The sequence below is a fragment of the Chenopodium quinoa genome, unplaced genomic scaffold (genome assembly GCF_001683475.1).
Source record: "Chenopodium quinoa cultivar QQ74 unplaced genomic scaffold, ASM168347v1, whole genome shotgun sequence".
In the NCBI taxonomy this organism is placed as follows: Eukaryota; Viridiplantae; Streptophyta; class Magnoliopsida; order Caryophyllales; family Amaranthaceae; genus Chenopodium; species Chenopodium quinoa.
In genome coordinates, this window is record NW_018744080.1 from 2,338,122 (window position 1) to 2,360,140 (window position 22,019).

The following is a 22,019-nucleotide window of genomic DNA, read 5'->3' on the forward strand; positions in this document are numbered from 1 at the left end:
TGAAAATAAAAGGACCAAGATATTATGTGCAACCATTAAATGCCAAAAGCAAAAATGAAATGTTAACAATTTGGGGACATTTTGGGAAATAAATTTGGAGAATAAAGATAATTTGGTAAAAAAAAATAAAAAATACTCCCTCCATTTTATTTTTATTTTTTACATCACTTGGGTTTACACAAAGTTTTGGGAGAGTAATATAATACGGAGTATTGTGAGTGGGTTATAAATTATTATAGAAAAGGTAAAATGGTGGCCATGAAAGAGAAAGTATGTGAGAGAGTATATATTCTTATTATTTAAGTGGGGACCATTGAATAGAGAGAAATAATAAAATATTTTATATAGGGTTTAAAGTAAGAGGGAGAAGTGATAAAATATAATCCCTCTGTCCCTATTTGATAGTCACTTCACTAGTAGAAAATATCAAAAAGGCACCCCCTAATTGCCACTGGTTCAGTCCAAACCGTAGTTAAAAATGTTGTTAACAAGGAAGCTAAAACAGAGTAAAAGGCACCCCCTAATTGATTTTTAAAAACAGGGAAGCTAAAACAGAGTAAAAGGCACCGGTTCAAATCAAACCGGTGCCAAAAACATAAAGGCCATCGGTTTGAACCGGTGCCCTTGTGAACCGGCCTTATATTTACTAAAAAAAACGCGGCTCTCCTCATTCCCCTAACCCTAATTCTTCATTCCCCTCTTTCTCTCTCCTCTCCTCCTCTTTCTCTCGCCGTTTCTCTCTCCTCTCCTCCTCCTTCTTTCTCCTGCTCCCCTAACTCCTCCTTCTCTATCTTTCTCTTTCTCGATCTCCTTCTCCCTCACCTCCTTCTCCACCACGAAGCTAAGAACATCACTTTCACCACCACGATGTCCTCCTTCTTTCTTTGATTCGAAGACCAAAACTTTCACCACCACAAAGTTCATTTTAATCGAAGACCACCACATGCAACACCATTTTAATCGAAGACCGCCACCAATTCGAGGTTTAATCGATTTTATTCCGTTTTCTTTTTTATTTTTTCTTGGTTGTTGTTTTAATCGGTTTTTTAAATCGATTTTTTTTACGTTAATACATATTAATTCGTTTTTTTTTTTCTGGTTTTTTTAGTTTAATCGATGTTTTTTTTATGTTAATCGATTTTATTTCGTTTTTGTTTTTTATTTTCTTGGTTTTTGTCTGAATCGATTTTTTAATCGTCTTTTTTTTATTTTAAATGATTTAAATTCGTTTTTTTTTTCTGGGTTTTTTTAATTTTAATCGGTTATTTTTTTATTTTAAGTGATTTTAATTCGTTTTTTTTTTATATTTTCTGGGTTTTGTTTTATTTTAATCGATTTTTGTTTTTTATTTTCTGGGTTTTTTCTTTATTTTACACGATTTCTTTATTTTCTGGGTTTTTGTTCTTGTTTTTATTTTTTCTTTTTTTTTAATCGATTTTTATTTTTATTTCCTGGGTGTTTGATGTTTTTTTCTCAGTGTTTCGATTTTTTTTAAGGGAATCTGGGGGTTTCGAGTAATTATTTTAATCGTTTTTTTTTTGTTGTAATTGGTGCAGGTATATTGATGCAAGAATCAAGATGCAAGTTTTATTGTGATGTTGTAATTTTTTTTTTGATTTATGCTGTAATTTTTTTTTTGATTTATACTGTAATTTTTTTTTTGGATTTATACTGTAATTTTTTTTTTAAATTTATATGTTGTAATTTATCTATATTGATTGATATTCGATTTACATTTTGTAATTTATCTGTACAATAAAATTACTAGATTCGTATACTTTAATACCAAATACCCAAATAATTTTATGTGTAACAAAATACCAATAATGTAAAAAAAAAATAAAAAAAATAAAAAAATAATAATATTTGGGGGGTTTTTGGCACCGGTTAACCGGTGTCAAAAGTAATTAAAAAAATTTCTGGATTTATTCTTGGCACCGGTTAACCGGTGCCAATAATTATTTTTGCCACCGGTTTGAACCAGTGGCTTTTCACCCAAGTATTTGGCACCCCCACATTGGCACCGGTTCAAACCGGTGGCATTGAGGGGGTTTGAACCGGTGCCAATTACGTTTTTTCACCTAGTGCTTATTCCATTTTTGGTGCCCTAAAATGTTAGTCACATTTATTTTTTTCAAGTGTCATTAATATTAAGTTTTTACCAAAATTCTCTCCAATTTGCAAAAATATTTGTGCAAATTTAATTTTTCCATGTAAATTTTGTTTTCTCATGTACTTTAATTAGTTTCTCTCTCTACTTTTTTGCATACCCAATGTAAATTTACATTTTCAATGTACTTTTGCTACTTCTTATTCATGTTTATTAATTCCTGTGAAAAGATTGCTCGAAAGTAACTATCAAATAGGGACGGAGATAGTTGTATAAAGTTATCATGTTTATTAATTCCTGCTGAAAAAGAAGAGCTTGAAGAAGAAAAAGTTCAATGAAGAAAGAGCAAAAGACTGAAGAAAGCTGAATGTTAGGGAATTAAATAGTTAGTAGTGATGATTTGTCTTTTTTGGTTTAGGGAATTGGGTAAATTAAGATTTTATCTACTTTTAAGTAGTCTTGAATGATGTAAAACTGATTTATAAACAAGTTTTACCAACATAAGCCTACCCTTTTTTATTATAGTGATGATTATATTTGAATTAAAATTCAATCTTTTGTTTGTTTTTACTTCACATACCTTGTTATATACAACCAGTGTTCATTTGAAATATTCGTTCATTTGTTAAATGAGCAAACAGATGCTTGCTCATTAAATGATAGATCAATGAATTCTTGCTCATTTGATAAATGTTCAAAGAATTTCTTGCACATTTGATAAATGAGTAAATAAATGTTTGCTCATTTCAAAAATGAGCAACTATTTTTGCTCATTTAAGAAATGAGCATTTACCCTTTTGATTATTTGCTAAATGAGCAAGGAATTACTTGCTCATTTGATGATTGAGAAAAGATATGTTTGCTCATTTGACCTGAGGAGAGCTGATTTTGGACTGGGAGATGAAACAAGAGTGCAATTGTTCCAAGTTCATATAATAGCTAATTTGCTCACTTGCCAAATGAGCAAATAATTATTTACTCATTTGACAAAATGAGTAGTTAACTATTTGCTCATTTGATAAATGAGCAAGGAATTATTGCTCATTTGAGAAATGAACAAATATTTAATCACTCATTTGAATATGTTCTATTTTCAATTCAACAATATTGCAAAGCATTAAACTATGATTAGTACAAAATTAATAATATATTATTAAATATAAAAATTCAACAAAATCTTATTTGTATATAAAAGTACCATTACACTTTTTTTGGACAATTTCTAATATCATGATGACTCAATTCACCACAACCTCTACATAATCTCTTCTTTTTTTGGTTTTGTTCTACAACCTTTTCTTTTTCTCCCTTAAGCCTTTTTGCACTTCTACCTCTTGTTTCAACATTTGACACATCAATCTCAGTCGCTTTCTTTTTTGAAGTCTCTTCATTTGATACATGAACTCCAGTCCCTTTATTCTTTGAAACTTTTGGAGGTTTGACAATTATTTCAGTTGTCACACTAGCTCCAATCAATAGCTCAATGTATTGCTCTTTGTTTTTTGCACTTCCAGCTGTTGTTTCATTATTTCTTGCAATCCTCTTTGCTTCCAAATCCTTTCTTATTCCTTGAAGATTTATCACAAGGTCTTGAATATCTTCATCTTTGCCTTCTGCCAAACTTACACAAGTGTGTATCTCTGACCATAAATCATTTAACAATTTTTTCTTGTCTATTATATTAGCACATTGCTCCAACAGGTTTCCTCCAAAGTCAAAAATTGGTTTCTTTAATGCCATAGTAGTCCACCTGTGTAGCATATACTGCTCAGGAATGGTTTCAAACCTTTTTGCTTTCCAAACCCAAATCATATGTCTACATGGAATTCCTTGCCTATAAAATAGCTTGCAAGAACATGTGGTGTCATAGTTAGTTGGATTAAACACAACCTCAAATGTTCTAGTCCGATTTCCTTCACTTACTGTTGCAACTTCCTATTCATTTTCTTTCTTCAATTCATTGACACCACAAGAAAAACAAGCAATTTCAACCTCGTATTGAAATTCATAAAAGACAGAGTTAGTATAAAAATGTGAGGCATGTTTTTCTATCCCTAGTGGTGTTTTGCACTCAGGATATTTGTGCTTTGAATCATTATCATTCTGACCTTGAGTGTGTCTCTGGGCATAAATTGCAGCTTCATATCTCAAATAAAACTCAACAAGTGACACATGAGGATTGATAAAGGAGCAGAAAAAGTTGTTTTCACTTTCGGATCTTGATGTTGTACGCATTATTCCTCCAAGGAACACATCTCTGAAATAGGCCGGAATCCACTAGTCTCTTATCTTGTACATATAACCTAACCACTCATGTTGTTCCAAGTGGTATTCAATCATAACCTTGTTCCACCTTTCTTCAAACTCAGCGGGTTCAATTTTAAGGTGCCAAACGCAAGCACATAATTTTTTTAGGAAACCAGTTTCTTCTTGCATGATTGATTTCTCTACCTTATCTGGTAACCTTTTCATTATGTGCCACATACAGAACCGATGTTTAGTTTTCGTAAACACACTTCTAACAGCAATTTTCATTGTTGGATCCTGATCTGTGATCATATAATTAGGTTCATTCCCACCCATTGCCTTGAGCAATGATCTGAACATTCATTCAAATGACACGATATCTTCCTTTGCTATGAAACCAACAACAAAATTAATGCAATTCTTATGATGGTCAACCCTTATAAATGGAGTAAACACCATGTTGTACCTGTTTACACATACAAAATAAAGTTTAAATGAGCAAATAATTTAATACTCATTTGGAAATTATCAAATAATCAATTGCTCATTTGTCAAATGAGCAAATAACTCAATGCTTATTTGTGAAATAAGCAAACAATTCTTTGCTCTTTTGTCAAATGTGCAAATAATTGAATGCTCATTTGTCATATGAGCAAATAACTCAATGCTCATTTGTGAAATGAGAAAACAATTCAATGCTCATTTGTCAAATGAGCAAATAATTCAATGCTCATTTGTCAAATGAACATGCAATTCAATGCCCATATACATACTCTTATCAAAGAATATTATACTTATGGGGATATTCAATTTTCACATAGAAGTAATGAGCAATTAAACTAATTTTATTTAAAACAAAGTCATTAATTTAAGCCATAGCTAGTAATAACACATAAATGAATTACCTATTGGTTTGGTATGTGGTATCAAAGGATACCATATCACCAAATAGAGCATAACTCTTTTTACAAAGGGGGTCTGCCCACAATGCTCTACAAAGGCAATAATCTTCATCCATCTCAAAATCAAAGAAAAAAGCGCTCCACATTAGCTTTTTGTTGGTAAAGTTATCCACGAACATTTGAGCATCGCTTCCTTGAATGTATGCTTTTAAATCTCTATGAAGATTTTTGAAATCTTCCTTAGATGCACCAATGTTTTCATATCCTCCAACAATTTCCTTCATCATTTGAAAATTTGTAACGGGACCAATATTCACTTATTTAAAGAACAAAACAGTTTATCACATGAGCAAATAATTCAATGCTCGTTTTTAAAATGAGCAAACAATTCAATGCTCATTTGTCAAATGAGAAAAAAATTATTTGCACATTTGTCAAATGAGCAAACAACTTTTATTAGAACATATAGAGAATTCATGAAACATAAGAGAATTTGAAACATAAGAGAATTCATGAAACAATTCAATGCTCATTTGGCAAATGAGCAAACAACTTTTATTAGAACATACATAGAATTGATGAAACATAAGAGAATTCTTTTTGGAATAGATTGCAGCTAGGTGTATAAAGTGCATGAGTATGTCCCTCATGAAATTGTGTCACTATGAATGTGTTATAATCACAATGCTTTAGGACAATATGTGCCTTGCACCCAACACGAGTAACGAGTCTCTTCCTTTTAATTGAAGCTTTTTCTTCATTGTTTTCCCCTTCCTTGTTATTTAATTTTTTTTTTCTACAGTAGTCTTTCTTCTCTCTTTGTATCCTTCCTTATTGCACAAGATATACTGATATTTCAATTCTTTGCTTCTTCTTTGTCTTTTAGTTGTAGACTTCCTTGTATTGAAACCAGAAGCAAATGCATAGCCTTTATAAAATTCAAGGCCCTCTTCAAGATTATTAAACTTCATCCCTATAGCTGGTTTCAACTCATTGGGGCATATTGGATGTCATTCTTTTGTTCCTCCAGAAGTGATCAAAGGTGCTACTCTAGGAGAAACTACTATTGTAGGAGTAGTTGGCACATTTGTGATGGTACTTGATTGACTCTCAACTTGTTCGTTGTTGCTCATCATTTGTGAATATGCACCTCCTTAAACACACACACACACACACACATACACTCTCAATAATTAGAACTGGAATCAAATTCTTAAATAAACTTACACACACAGATATAGATACACACTTACACACACACACACACACATACATACACACACACAATAATTTCAGAATCTATAATTAGAACCGAAATCAGTTTCTGAAATCAGCAGAAAGAGGAGGGGCAGGGGGGATAGGTTTGCTCATTTGTCAAATGAACATGCAATTCAATGCCCACAGACACACTGTTACACTCACTCACACTCACACTCACACAAACACACACACATACATACACAATTCTGTATACTGAGTGTTTTTACCCGAAACAGTGAGTACTTATAGATCTTTGAATTACTTATGAATGTAATTAATATTTGCTCATTTTAATTGTAGTTACCTCATTTTAAATGTTCTATTATACATATTTAGGTTTGCTCATTTTAATTTATTTGCTCATTTTAAATTTGATTGAAAATAAGAACATAATAACAACATTCAATTGAAAATAAAAACCTACTAACAACATAATATGAGCATTCAATTGGAAATTTCAGAACATTTTTTATCATAAGTTTAATATGACGTCATTACAATCACTATCAAGTTTAATCTGATATTATTAAAATCTCTATCAAATTAATCAAACCTAAATAATTGATTCAATTCAATCAAATAATTGATGCAATTAAACATTCAATTCGATTAATGTAATTCGAAAATTAACATGTAATTCAATTCGAAAATTAACATGCAATTCCAAAATTTTCAGAGATGTAAAATCAAAATATTTTGAACATTCAGATTAACATGCAATTCAAAATTAAAAGTACGAACAAACCTCAATGATGGATGAAATTGCGACCGTTGAAATTTGCAGAAAGAAACCGTTGAAATTTGCCGAAAGAAGAGCATACTCAGTGAATCGCCATTGATAAGTAAATCGCCATTGATGAGCTTTGATTTGCAGACAGAATAAAGGAGAGAGATAAAGTAGAGGCTGAAGGTTAGTTTGTTAGGCAGGCTTATAATCTCAGCGGTTGGATTTCATCTAATCTAGCGGCCAAGATTTGTCCTCACATAAGGTGTGGGTTCTCACATAAAGGGTGGTTCTCACCGAATCCCGACCCTATATATATATATATATTTACCACCCCTTAAAACATCAAATTGATTTTACCATCTGTTTTTGTTTATTATTTTAAATAATCACCCTTAAAATTAAATAAACTTATATTTCACCACCTCTAAATATTTTGTTCCATTTATTAAAATAAAAGCATAGATTTTCGTGCTAAAACTTAGGGCATGTTCTCATTGGCTGAAATGAGCTGAACAGAACTGAATTGAACTGAAATGAATATTTTATAAGAGAAGGAAATTAGGAACTGAATTGAACTGAACTGAAATGAAAATTTTATAAGAGAAGGAAATTAGGAGCTGAACTGAACTGAACTTATTAGAGCTGAACTGAAAATAATCGTATGAGAACAGACCCTTAGTTTGTTAAGGCTTGGGGTCACTTTGGTCCATTTGAATCAAATTGAGGTCAATATTGCAAAAATGTTAATGCAAAAAATGTCTTGTTTTGTGTGTCGATAGTTACCTCAATTTGTGTGAAACTCTCAAATAAGGTATTTTCATACTTTTTTTTTTTTTTGATATTTTGACCTTTAATCGAAGCCAAAGGTCCAAAATGACCCCCCAAAACCTTAATAGACCAAGTTTCAGCGCTAAAATCGATGATTTTTAGTTAAGAGGTGGTGAAATCTAGAGGTAACGAGTAGTTTTAGCGGTCGAGTAGCGGGCCGGGGTAGCTGTCATGATAACGAGTAGCTGACAATTAGTAGTGAGTAGAGGTTAGCTGTCAAAGTAACGATTGATAGTATGAGTTTACATATATTGTTTAAATAGTAACCAAAATTTGAAAAACGATACCCGCTACTTACGCTAATATTTTAACGTTTGAAAAAAAGCTACCTAAACGTTACATATACCGCTAATTGCTACTTGAACTGCCACCTTACCAAACACTCTCCCTTTTTTCTAATAGTGTTTTGAATAGTCAAAACGGTAACCGCTGCCTCAAAACGCTACCTCAACCAAGTGGTAATTTCTGCTTTTGTTGTTTTAAGGGGTGATTATTTACAATTTTTTCCAAAAAAATTTAATAATTTATGAGTATTGACCAAATTATAGAAATTTAATCTTATTGACAATTGATTGATTAGAGCAACTCCAATTGTTATAGTTAGGGAGTTGCTTGCAATTTTCAAAATTTTCTAGCTACTAGCTTGACCATTGGAGTTAAAAATTAAAATTAGCTTGGCCAAGCATAAGCTACATTGCTTGAGAAAAAAAGTTTGCAAAATTTTTGGAGATTAACATATTAAAATAATTAAATTTTAAAGCTAATTGATAAAATCAAGCTTATTTAATTAGTAAGCTAGTAGCTAACCATTGGAGTACAAAATAGCTACAAAGAAAATTAGCTAACAATCATATGTGGCATGGCAAGCTAATTTAACAATTAGCTTACCATTGAAGATGCTCTTAGCTTTGAAAACCAATTTAGGCAACACTATTAGAGCAACTCCAACGGTTGTAGCTAGGGACTTGCTTGCAATTTCAATAATTCCCTAGCTACTAGTTTGATCATTGGAATATGGGTTACCCTATTAAATTTATTAGTGTTATAGAAATTACTCCATTTTGTTTACTGATAGCCATACAACGTGGTCAGCCTCACAAAAAATGCTTTGAATGTATAATTATATCATTTTCTTCATTCTTGAGGTAAAGTAATGTAATCTTAATTTATATATTAAGGTTTACATATTATTTGGTAGGTATCTTTTGATTAATTAATTTATAGGAAATTTTCACTTTTGCTACTATTCAAACACCCTTATTTCACTTTTGCTATCTATCTAAAATTTTAGTTTATTTTCCTACCACCTAAAATTACATATCTTAAATTTCACTCGGATTCCGTTAAGTTTATTTAAAAAAAAATTAAAAAAAAAAACAGCCACCCTTAATTGCCCAGCCCCTCCCGTCAGCCACCCTCCCTCCTCCTCCCTGCCGATGCCCAAAGCTTCGACCGGCGTCGGCGACCTCACCCTGCTACTCTCTTTTCCCCACCTATGTAGCCCACTCCCCCTCCCTTTCCCCTTCTTGTTGCCGCGACAATCCTTCACATCCAAACCAAGAAACCACCTCCCTCCCATTCACCCCACCAGAATCGGCCCTCCTCCCTATTCCCACCACCGAAATTGACCCCCTCCCCTTACCCTTTTTGGTCACCCTAACCCTAAACCACCACACCGAAACCACCATAAGCGAAACCCTAAAACCTGTTTGGGTGGTTTCAGGCTGTTTTTTTTTTTTTTTTTTTTTTTTTTTTTTTTTTTTTTTTTTACGGTTTGAGACTTTGAGGTGCCGGTTTTAAGGGGAAAAGAGAGTGGGGTCAAGTTGCCGACGCTGGCCAAAGTTTTAGGCGCCGACTGAAGGTAGGAGGGAGGATGGCTGACGGGAGGGGGCTGGGCAATTAAGGGTGTTGGTTTTTTTTTAAAAAAAAAAATAAATTGGTGGATGGTTTTTTTTAATTTTTTTTCCGATGGTTGATGGGAAGGTAGTTAGGGTGGCTAAGGAGGGAGGGGTGGCCGGAAGGTGACAGTGAGGGTGGCTGGATCTCACTAACGGAAATAATAACTGAAAGTGTTAAGTGGTAGTAAAATTTAAGATATGTGATTTTAGGTGGTAGCAAAATAAAATAAAAGTTTAGATATATGAGTAGTAAAAGTGAAATAGGGGTGTTTGAGTGGTAGCAAAAGTGAAATTTTCCTAATTTATATGTTTGTAAACAAGAGAATAAATTAGGTGTGGAAATCCGATAGCCAAATTTAAAAATAATCAAATTATGGAATTCTTATAATCAATTTTATTCAAACACAAATTTTAAAATGGTTTAGACAATATTATTTATTACTCCCTCCGTCCCCAAAAGAACGACCCATTTGAGTTGATTACGCGGGTATTAAGAAAATTAAATAAAAAGAAGTAAAAGTATATTGAAAATATAAATTTACTTGGGGTTTGTAAAAAAATAGAGAGAGAAAGTAATAAAATTACATGGAAAATCAAATTTTTATATAGGGAAGCTAATTTTGCACAAATATTGTAGCAAATTGGTGGGTGTTTTAATGCAAATGGGTCATTCTTTTTGGGACTAAAATTTAGGCCAATGGGTCGTTCTTTCGGAGACAGAGGGAGTAGGTTATAACATCTTTACATTGATAAAAGTATATAAATATGTTGGGTGTGTTATTTCAAAACATTGTCAATATAGACTAGGATTTTGTTGGATACATGTCAATTTATTATTTTTATATTTCTTTTGTAATAAGTATATTGAGATATTCAAGTTTCAGTAGTGTATTGAAAATTATGGAGAAAAAATAAACAAATTAGACAAATAAAAAGAAACAAATTAAGGTAGTATATACAAATAATGTCACAATGTTTATTTTTACCATACTCTGTATTACTCCGTAACTTTTTGTAGTTTCTAGCAACATATTATTAGTGATCAATATTAATCATCAAAGTTTACATTAAAATACCCCTCGTATCTTACCTTTAAATAAAATTATCATAGTTTTATTTTGGTAATATAACAATTTATCACATTTAACCTTAAAAAAGGGATTAGCAAAATTTTGAAAAAAAAAACCAATTTGATTTTTGATTTTTATTTGATGTCGGCATAGCACATAAAATAAAGAATCTTAAAGGTAGAATAATTAATTCCAAATTTTGGATATTTTTACTCCAAAACTCCAAGCAACTAAACAATCTACAAGCTAGTCTTGAAAAATTACTTTACTCGGTAAAAAAAGAAGTCGGTAAGTAGGTCATTTTATGATTTAGTTAAATAGTTTGGTCGAGCCGTTTGATTGGATGTATATGTATAAAAATAAAATAAAATTTGGTTAGTACAAACAACAGTTTTTTAAGAGCCAAAAGTTCTTTTGTTTCATTTAGTTGAATATAAATGGTCTATTGTCTTTCCAATAGAATTAGAAGACATGATAGTTTATGTATAATTTTATATAAATAAATAAAAATTTGTTTAAGCACGTATGCAGTTTGTCGTTGTCGCTTTCTTGCATTAAATTTTAAATCTAATGTGTGTTACTCCCTATATTTTAATTTTTATTTTATTTTCTGGTGAAAATCTAATGTGATTATGTCTACATTCTGAGTTTGTACCAATCACTTGTCGCATGCATGCGTATGATTGAGATAGATTAATTCAGTGGCTACTAGCTAGTTTTCGGCTCCGAGCAATACCTTATATAGTCATATTACTAGTTTAGGTACTGTGCGATGCACGGGGATTACTAATAAAATATATGAAAATAAAATAAGTTTTATTTTATGTGACATTTAACCTAATTTTTTCTATATAATTTTTCAAGAAAATAGACCAGTAACTTATAAATCAAAATAGACCATTGAAATTTGTTAAAAATGGAAAAAAGACCTATTGATTTTTTTTTACTTTACAATGATTTTATTATTTCAATAATATAGAAATAAGATCTTTAAAATTTGTATGCATAAGATATACTACCTCCGTTTTTTTTAAGTTGATACCGTTTAACTTTTATGATAGAGTATATAACATATTCCTAGGTCTCAACCATCAGCTTAAACTTTTGGTTGAGATGGTCCACTAACATTTTACATTATTCACACACTACACTTTGACTCGTTTTTGTGATTTATAGATACGATAAAATATAATCGTGTGGAATATTGTTTGAATCGTCTCAATGTATATTTTATTAATATCCATTTTTTTTTATAATTTTACAATGTTGATAATTAGAGATAGTAAACGTTAAAAACATGTGTTGGCAAGCGTGATAATAGAAATGTGTTAATTAAAAAAAACGGAGGTAGTATATGTTTGTCCATTTGCCATTCTCATAAAACTGTCTTCATAAGCAAATTCGACTAAAACTTGAATAACAAAGAATGTTAACAATTGATTGTATCATGCCACCCAAATACATAAAATGAGAAAATTATATACTTATAGCGGTTCAATTTTGATTATTTATAATCTATTATTATAATTTCATAGTAATAACAAAGAATGTTAATAATGGATTGTATCATGCCACCTCATACATAAAATGAGAAAATATTAGTAATACTTAAAATATTCTTATAGCGGTTCAATTTCGATTAGATTATCTAAAAAAAATCTTAGGTCTTTTTCCCAAATATTCCCTACCACATACAAATACGATAAATATGAAAATATATGTTGAGTTGTTAAGGAAGAAATATGGTTGCAAAGTAGCACAACTTGTTAAATGCAAAGTATTTTCTAAGAAGTCTTGACCCAAATAAATTGTGTGAAAAGATATGTCTAAATTCGTAAATTGTACAATACATTTTTCCAAATATACATCATATACAATATAATATAAATGATGTGAATAATATAAAAGAATATTTAATTTAATATATATGGTTAAAATATATATGTCTGTAAAAAGTAATATAATATTGTGTATATATATGTAGAATATTTTCTCAAAAAACTTGACAAAATAAGATATGTCATATCGATTTTTAAGAAATAGTTATTATATTTTTAGATTCTCTAATATTTGTATCTCAGATCTATTTTTTTTTTTATTTTTTTTTTCTCCATTTGTCTAATTTGCCGGTGTGTATTTTAGTATATAGTATTACATGTTCATTGTTGGTGTGTATTTTAGTATATAGTATTACATGTTCTTCATTTTCCGTTTTCAAATATCATTTGTAAGAGCTTGTTGTGAAATAAAATTGCGCACTTGCTCTAATATACAACATAGCTTATTGCATAATTTTATAGTTATTGAACTTGCGGTTGTAGATTCAATCCTTGTATTAAACCATTACAAATTATAAATTTAGTGGTGTCAAAATACTCAAAAGCTGAATCAAAATTGATTCAGATCCAAATTTTGAATTACATGGACATTGGACATGATTATTAACTTATTTTTATGATCTTAATTGTTCTTGTTGTTTTTTACTAAGATCCTGTTCTTTTGAGCTTCTAGGCAGAGTACAGCAGGAGTCAGCAGAACAGAGCAGAGCAGAGCCAAATCGAGCAGATTTTATTATTATTATTATTATTATTATTATTATTTTATTATTATTATTATTATTATTATTATTATTATTATTATTATTATTAGTAGTAGTAGTAGTAGTAGTAGTAGTAATAGTAGTAGCAATTATTATTATCGCATTATTATTATAATCATTAAATATTATAATTAAATATTAATTATTATTATTATTAATAAATATTATTTATTTATTATTAATAATTATTGTTATCTTTAAATATTAATCTTTATTATAAAATCAATTATTATTAATTATTATTATCATCACCGTAACCTCACGCCACACCCAACCAGCCACCACCCTAACCTACCGACACCACCCAACCAGCCACCACCCAACCTGTAGCTGCCGTGCTACGAGCCACCTCCCCTCCCTTGCTGCTGCCTGTAGGTCACCACCCCTCCCCTACGACTTCTCTGCTACGAGCCACCACCCATCCTCTACTGCTGTCCTGCTACAAGCACCCTGCTCAGCCATGGCCAGAAGCGCAACCTGGCGGCGGGGAACTCCACCGTACCAGCCACGTAGCTTTAAATCTAAGGTTACAATCGTCGATCGTCATTTCCTTTCACATGAAACATTGGGGGCAGACGTCCGTACCCAATAGTTTGTGAAAAAGTTATATGCCCCTAGGTTCAAGATGCATCCAAAGGTATTTTCTGCTCATTTGATTTTTTTTGATTAATTTTAAATATTAAAATGAGCAAATAAAAAAAAATTAAATGAGCAAAACAAAAACTACTCTTGGTTGCACTTAACTCTATGTGTACCCATATATAAAAGGTGTTGGCATTTTCCATTTTAAGAATTCCCCTTTAATGATTACGTTTAAATTATACCTTTGGTTAAAATCATATTTTATTTGCACATTTCTCTTATACATGCAACTTCCCATGCAACTATAGGTACCCATTTATCAAAATATTTTCATAATTTAATGACCAAACATAACCTTATTTTACCTACTTTCAATGCAACTATTCTCATTTTCAAAGTTAATGTTAATGTCTTAATACTTAATATATCATATATGCAGTGGCGATTCTAGTATGGGTTCAGCTGAACCCATACTAGATCTGGAAAAAAACGAATAAATTTTCTATAAAAAAATAATAATTTATAAAGGGTTAAATTTTAAATTATGCGCATAAATATAATACACAACATGTGGACTGCTGGTTAGAGCATTACTTTTAAGGAGAAAAGTCAGGGGTTCGATACCCACAAACCCCAAATCTCGGTTTTTTTTTCCTTTTTGTTTTTTTTTTTTTTACAAAAAAAACTTATCTCAAAATCTCCAATTCCCCCTAAAACCCAATTATACGAAGCATCACCCTCACAGTCTAACACCCTTCAATTCGTGAACTTTTTTTCATATCTTGAAAGTTTGTATCTGTTCTTCAATTTAAGTTTAGCTTTTAATTTTTAATTTTATTTTTAAGTTTTAAATTGTTATTGAATTCAAAATTTGTTATATAATAATATTTTTAGTGATACTGTTAATTAAAAATTTGAAGTTGTGTTGATTGGAATTGTAAAGTTGTTAATTAATAAATGGGTATTTGGGTAAATGATGTGAATTGTGAAAATGTGAAATCAGAATTCGTGAAGTAGAAAGTAGAATGTTAATGTGTATATATTTTGGAATTGTGTTTTATAGTTTGGAGATGAAAGGATTAGAATATTTTTGGAAAGAACGTGTGTCAAAATCGCAAAAATCGTAGAAAGTCGAGTTTAATTGTAATTTTGTTAAACTTTTTATTGTGTTTTTTTTTTTTTATTGTTGTTGTACATGACATATATTGTGCACACTCGAATTAGCAAATGCAAATTTTATTTTGAATTATATGATACTATTTGATATCCGGTATTTGCTTGGAGAGTCCGAACCCTTAACAAGCAATTCCTGGAATCGCCACTGCATATATGTGACATTTAATCATTGCTTTTCATAATCTTATTTTCTTTACCAATCATGAAAATCACAAGCAAACATAATCTTCTTTCAAGAACGGAGGGAGTGGTTTTTTTTAAAGGGTATATGTAAGCCATTAGGGTTATATATAAGCATTAAATATACATTATAAAATAAAATTAAGTTAGGAATTCACGACAAAATCACGCGCAAATTGGTGTAATTAAAAGCTTCTTATACATAGCCTTAAGGGTTATGCTTATAATATCATTTTTCTTTTTTTAAAAGTGAAATTACTTAATGTAAAAATTAAAATTTCTAATTCTCTCTCTCTCTTTTTAAAGAGAATTCTGTTTTCTTAACTTCAGTTCAGTTCAGCTCCAATCAATTCAGTTACGTTCAACTCCTAATTTCCTTCTCTCATACAATAGCTCCCAAAACTTGATTGGAGTATGAACTAGACCCGACATAATTAGACTCAACCCAAATCCTATCCAACGACCCGAATGGGCACCTCCAGACTCGAGCTGATCATTTTGGCCCGACCTAACCAATTTGCGTTTCTACCCCCTCTTTCCTCCATTGAAGCGTACTCTGAATTCTTCATTTCTCTCCTCCATTGAAGCTGCTTCTGAGGTACGGAGCATGATAGTTTATATATCTAAATTATCGAATATCAGTTTCACAATCAGTTCTACACTTTCGTTGGTTTGATTAATTGTTAGTATAGTTAATTTAGGGTTCGGATTATTGAATAATTACCCGACCAATTTAACTTAATTTTTGGAGTTTACTTTGATAACTAGATAATTCATATTTTGGTGCTAATATGGTGTAAGCTTTTGTTGATACAGGCCTTTAATATCAATGTTTTGGTTTCGTTAATTTTTAATTGAATTTACTGATTTGAGTTCAGACATTGTATAATGTTTATTTGATAATTTGTTCTTAATTTTCTTATTATTTTAATATTTTTTTTCGCAATACACTATACACATAATGACATAAATGTTGTGAAGTGGGTAGATTACTCTTATAAATCAAACATCTTTGAATAAAATCTTGGTCAGTTTGGGAGTAGGAATTTCATTTCAAATTATGGATTTGGATTAATTCATTTGTTTGGAAAATTCAAGAATTTGCATTTGTATTTGCTTCAATTCCCTGACATTGAAAATTGCGACAAATTTAGTGGATTTCAAATTCTTTGTGAAATCCTGTCATTTACAAATCTCGTTCCATGAGTTTAATTTAATTTCTTTCCTTACTAAGATGATCTTAATTTGGTGTCAAACTAATTTGTACCTTTAGAAATGATTACTTCAATTTATTTCATTTGTTTTGGCAGGAGATGGCAGAATTTTTCTTCAGGAATACGATAGGTGAAATTAGGCCAACAATGTTTTTGAGTAAAATATGTTTGTGGGTTCTATCACTTGCTTCAGATTTAGTTTCGGGTTAACATGTCCTTTTAGCCCAGATTGCATTGCATTGGTTTTGATCCTGTACTCGTAAATGCCTCACAAAACCCTCGGTACAAAAAAATGTTTTCCAATTCTCTCTTTTCCAAAATTATCAAACAATCAAATTCCTCGTTCTTTCATCATCTACTCCCACAGTTCACACTTCACAGGACATTCATTGATGCCAGAATCAAATGGGTTCGAGATCCATTCCTCGATTTTGCAGTTGAGCGAGAGAAAAACCTCCGCCATTGTTGCTCCCTCAAAAATCTTCTCCTTTCTTCCCCTTCTTACTCTCTCCCTATCTCCCTTGCCTCCCTCCATAAGTCTCGCTTAAATCTCCCTTCACACACCACTGCACTCTACTTCTTCCATCGATACCCTTCTCTTTTCACTCTTTCTCCTCCCAATGTCAAGCTCACCCCTCAATTTCTTACCCTTCACAAGGAAGAGCAGGAGATTCATGATTCAATGTTGCAAAAAGAATCCGCTGTTCAGAGGTTAGTGAGATTTTTAATGATTGCTCGAAGTTGTAGAATTCCTGTTAGTGTTATTGATGATTTGAAATTTGATCTGGGTTTGCCTGATAATTATGTTCTCGATTTTGTTTCGTATTTTCCCGAGTATTTTAGGTTGTGTAAGTTAAAATGTAGGGAAATTGGTGACGTGGGTAGTGATAATTGTGAGAATTTGGGGGGTTTTGAAGTTGGATTGGAGTTGATTAAATGGAGGAAGGAATTGGGGGTGCCGATGATTTTGAGGAAGGAGTTTGAGGATGATTTGGGGTCTAAAAAGGGGAGGGTTGTAAAATTTCCATTAAATTTTCCACCAGGATTTGATTTGCAGAAGAAGGTGAAGGATTGGGTTGATGAGTGGCAATGTTTGCCTTACATTTCACCTTATGAGGATGCATTTCATTTAGCGCCTCGAAGCGATCAAGCTGAGAAATGGACTGTGGCTGTGCTCCATGAGATTCTGAGTCTATTGGTTTCGAAAAAGACTGAAATGAGAAATATCTTAAGATTAGGGGACTATTTAGGTTTTGGGCTGAGGTTTAAAAAGGCAATTGTTCATCATCCGGGGATATTTTATGTTTCAAATAAGATTAAGACCCAGACAGTGGTTCTTAGAGAAGCTTTCAGGAAAGATCGGCTGCTAGAAAACCATCCTTTGGTGGGTATGCGGCACCGGTATATTTACCTTATGAACAAATCCAGGAAAGGAAGAAAACCTGTTAAAAACTTAAGTTCTGGATAAGGCTTGCAGATGAGTAGGTCTGATTTTGACAGAGGCACGAAATGTGTTTCAGAAGAATGAGAACAACATCAACACACGTGACAAATGTGTTTCAGAAGAATGAGAACAACATCAACACATGTGACAAATGTGGTTTGAATGTTGGATTTTGGTTATTGGTTATTGATGACAATTTTATCAACACAGGGGTGGGAGTGAGGTGGAGTGCATAGAGGTGAACATATGCGATGACTGTGGTTTGAATCTTAGATATTGGTTATTATGCCAATGTTATCGCTGCAGGAGTGGGGGTGGGGTGGTGGAGTGTATAGTGGTGACTGACGTAGATAACATGGATGTTACAAGAGGCCTATTTACTTGTGGAGTGTAAGGTGGTAGTCAGTTATGCTATGGCCCTGGCCTGAATTGTTTACGTCTGAAATGGCCAGTTTTTTCTCGATAATAGGGCATGTTACATACCAAGTTTTTGGTTTTGTGCAACCCTCATGCGCTTTAAAAGAAGACCTTGAGTAACAGAGCAAGCATCTAAAATTTGTGATGCAGTTGGGACTTGGGAGAGATACCGCCTAACCGAGGTCAGTGCAATTACACAGAGGTTAAACCAACTAGCGGAGGCAGAAGCCAGAAATTCAAGTCAGAAAATACTTAGCTGGTCCTTGTAATTGCCATAGAGTTTGTAATATACTCCATAACCTAATTTATCCATCATTCTTAGATATTTACTCTTTAAGTTTATGTATATAAATAATGAATTTTGGTCATACACATAATTCTGGCTGACCTAACAAAAATCTGTGCTGGGGATTTACAATTTTCTGGTCATAGATGCATGTCCATAAAAGTTACATTCAATACACAATTACTACCTCAGCTTCTTGTTTGTTGAACTTTTGTACAGTTTTTAATGCACACCTCTGAACACAACTATCTTCAAGTACGAATTACTATATACTAAAACAAAATTAACATTTTGAAAGCAAATGAAGAAAACCAAACATGATTATGTTACTACATTCAATACATGGTCTCTTGTTAGCTTGCTTGCTTGAACGCTTAAATCCCAAAAGTGGGGTCGGCTACATAAACCAACACGAGGACTTTTCAGGATGTCATCCATCCTAGTACTATTCTTAATCGTTGTGGCTCATGTCAAGCGATGTGACAAAGTTATACACTAACTATTAGTGGCTTACCCTCCTCCTTTATTCAGGCTTGGGAAAATTCACTGACGAAGTGGCTTACCCTCCTCCTTTATTCAGGCTTGGGAAAATTCACTGACGGAGTTATATATGGTCTCTCCTCAAATAAAGATAATGGGACAAACAAAGAAAAGAGAAAGTAATAGTGTAATATATCGTTGAAATTATCTAATAAGAATAGCTTTAATTTTTTTTAATTAACCTTTCCACTTAATTAGCACCATCACCATAATACGTTAATGGTAGATATATTCTTAAAATCTCAGACAGTGGAGGACAAATCACTTATGATAAAGCACAACTAGATCTTAAACATTAAGAATCGATCTCATTAAGGTACAAGTACAACTTACATGCAATTAGTAGTTTTTTTTTTTAAATTAAAAAAAGAAAGGAAATTAAAGCATATATTTTTCTTGTTTTGATGATAAAAAAAGTGGCTTTTACTTTATATTAAAATCCATAATCAGTACAGTACTAAAAATTTAGCATACGAGATTACAAGTACACACAATGACTCAATGAGAACTTTATTCATATTGTCAACTTTTCTCAACCGATTGTATGGGGTATATTCTCAAATGAACATGCAAGCCATTCACAAAGAAGTCTCTAGGAAGAAACTACTCAAGAAAGGAAAAAGGTTATAGATAGCCTCCTTTTAGTACACCTACTATATTATTGTTCATAAGGGTGTGAACACGATCAACAATGGAACTTATTTATATGTATGCCCATCTTATTGTACTACTTGCCTCTAAAGCTGAGCAAGGCCGGGGTGGGTCAAGCAGATCTATGTGTTATTCCTAAATAGGCCAAGGACTACATGTCATGTTCATGGTTTAACCCAGTGTGTTTGTGTCAAACTTCGAAAAAACTAGTCATGCACAACCCATGCATAATCCATTGCCGCCGCATGGTTTGTGCTAGACTTACAAATTTACAATGAGTTCATACTAAGTCGAGCTAATTTCTTATTGGGCTAAGTGACCTGCATGCTACTAGCTTGATTCATATCCAACTCTACTTGCCTCGTTTATCATTTTCAATTTGCGTTTACTCCACCTTATTGTCTTATACTTCCTCCGTTCTATTAATATTGCAACAATGGACTTTTTGCACTATTCATCACTCTTGTTTGACCATATAATATGAGTTATACGTTAAGCAAAATATAGTCAAGTGAGATCTTGTTGGATTCGTCTTATTTAATATTTTCACAATAGCAACTTTTTATAATTTTTACTCTTACACAATTATAGATATTTAGCATATAAAATGTGTTTTGGGATGCGTAATTTCCTCCTTGTTGCAATATTAACAGAACAGAGAAAGTATAAGGTATGATAAGTGTTGATATGTGTAAAAAAGAAAATATAAGATAAGATAAGATAAATACTTGCATATATAATTATCACCCTCAATAAACATACAAGTATATATGAGAAATGTTAAAGCTTTTTGGCTATGAAAAAACCCATTTCGAAGAGCAATAACCTCGGCAAAAAAGGTTGAGCAAGATCTAAGGTCATGAGTTAATTCGACTAGCTAAATGGTCACCCAAGTGGTACCTAGTGACTACCCTAACCGCTCTGAGTATGAACAAGCATCTTTCCCTCTAACAAGCTTTTTACAAATATGGAGTGACATCTTTTGGTATGAACAAGATTGGCGTGTTCTCATGCACTCACTTTGTTGTATACCTAACGGTTTCAATAAAAAAAAAATAAAAAAAAAATACAGAAATTCTAAATTATTGCCTAGAGAGAAACATCAATAGACATCATGAGCATACCCAAGAAAATAGGAATCAAATCGGGAGAAAAAGTCAAAAATTGAAAAAAAAAAAAAAAGTTCGAGCGAACATTTTGTGAACTTTAAAACAATCATTCCCTTTTCATTTCTTATCATAAATGGGCATACGACTAGTTGTTTGAAAGCTATCAAAACAGGGTATCTTCTTTATCTTGAATTACCTCAAGATCAGTTATATATAGAGAGATATAAGCATTAAAATCATCCCTTTTCACTTCTTGATTTCAAGTCATAAACAACAATTGGTGACTCGGTGTGTTGGATCAACGGTGTGCTCTAGCTAGGAAAGGCTTGCGCTCTTGTTATTGTCGTGCAAAACCTCTTTTCTTGGATCCTACTAGTCTGAGATCCGTATTCAACAATTTATGAAGGGGTTGTTTAATACTCTAATCTCAATAAATTTATGGAAAATTTGTCAAAAAAACCTTCTAAATGCCACATTCTGTAAGAAAAAACCTTTTAAAAGGATCTTTGTTAAAAAAAAACCCACTGCGATCACAATGTTTTTATTTAATGAAACCTCTCCCCTCTTTTCAGACATTGACTCGAATTTTCAGTCGTTGACCCCTCATTTTCCCTACTTACACCCAGCTCTTTTTGTATTTGCACTCCCTAGTTTATTTCCATCTTATTTTCCCTCAAAAGTTGACGCCCCCTATATTTCTCTCCTTCCTCCATGGATGCTCTCCTCTCTCTCCTTCCTCCATGATTACTTTGCTCTACAATCACATCAATTTGGGTTTC

The 22,019-nt window shown here is 32.1% G+C and overlaps 1 protein-coding gene and 1 long non-coding RNA gene across 2 annotated transcripts; both read left to right on the plus strand.

The window, feature by feature from the left end:
- The first annotated feature begins 580 nt into the window (after positions 1-580).
- On the plus strand, positions 581-1,743 carry LOC110691645. The gene is made up of 2 exons (XR_002505326.1): positions 581-983; positions 1,557-1,743. It is a non-coding gene; the product is annotated as an uncharacterized LOC110691645 (long non-coding RNA).
- A 13,920-nt stretch (positions 1,744-15,663) lies between these two features.
- LOC110691467 (protein ROOT PRIMORDIUM DEFECTIVE 1-like) lies at positions 15,664-19,126 on the plus strand. The gene is made up of 2 exons (XM_021868407.1): positions 15,664-16,177; positions 16,890-19,126. Exon 2 carries the CDS (start codon positions 17,086-17,088, stop codon positions 18,259-18,261), a length of 1,176 nt encoding a protein of 391 aa, XP_021724099.1. The 5' UTR covers positions 15,664-16,177; positions 16,890-17,085; the 3' UTR covers positions 18,262-19,126.
- The last annotated feature ends 2,893 nt before the right edge of the window (positions 19,127-22,019 follow it).

Coding starts and splice junctions, on each gene's coding strand:
- LOC110691467 (XM_021868407.1), top strand. CDS start 17,086: ATGTTTTCCAATTCTCTCTTTTCCAAAATTATCAAACAATCAAATTCC.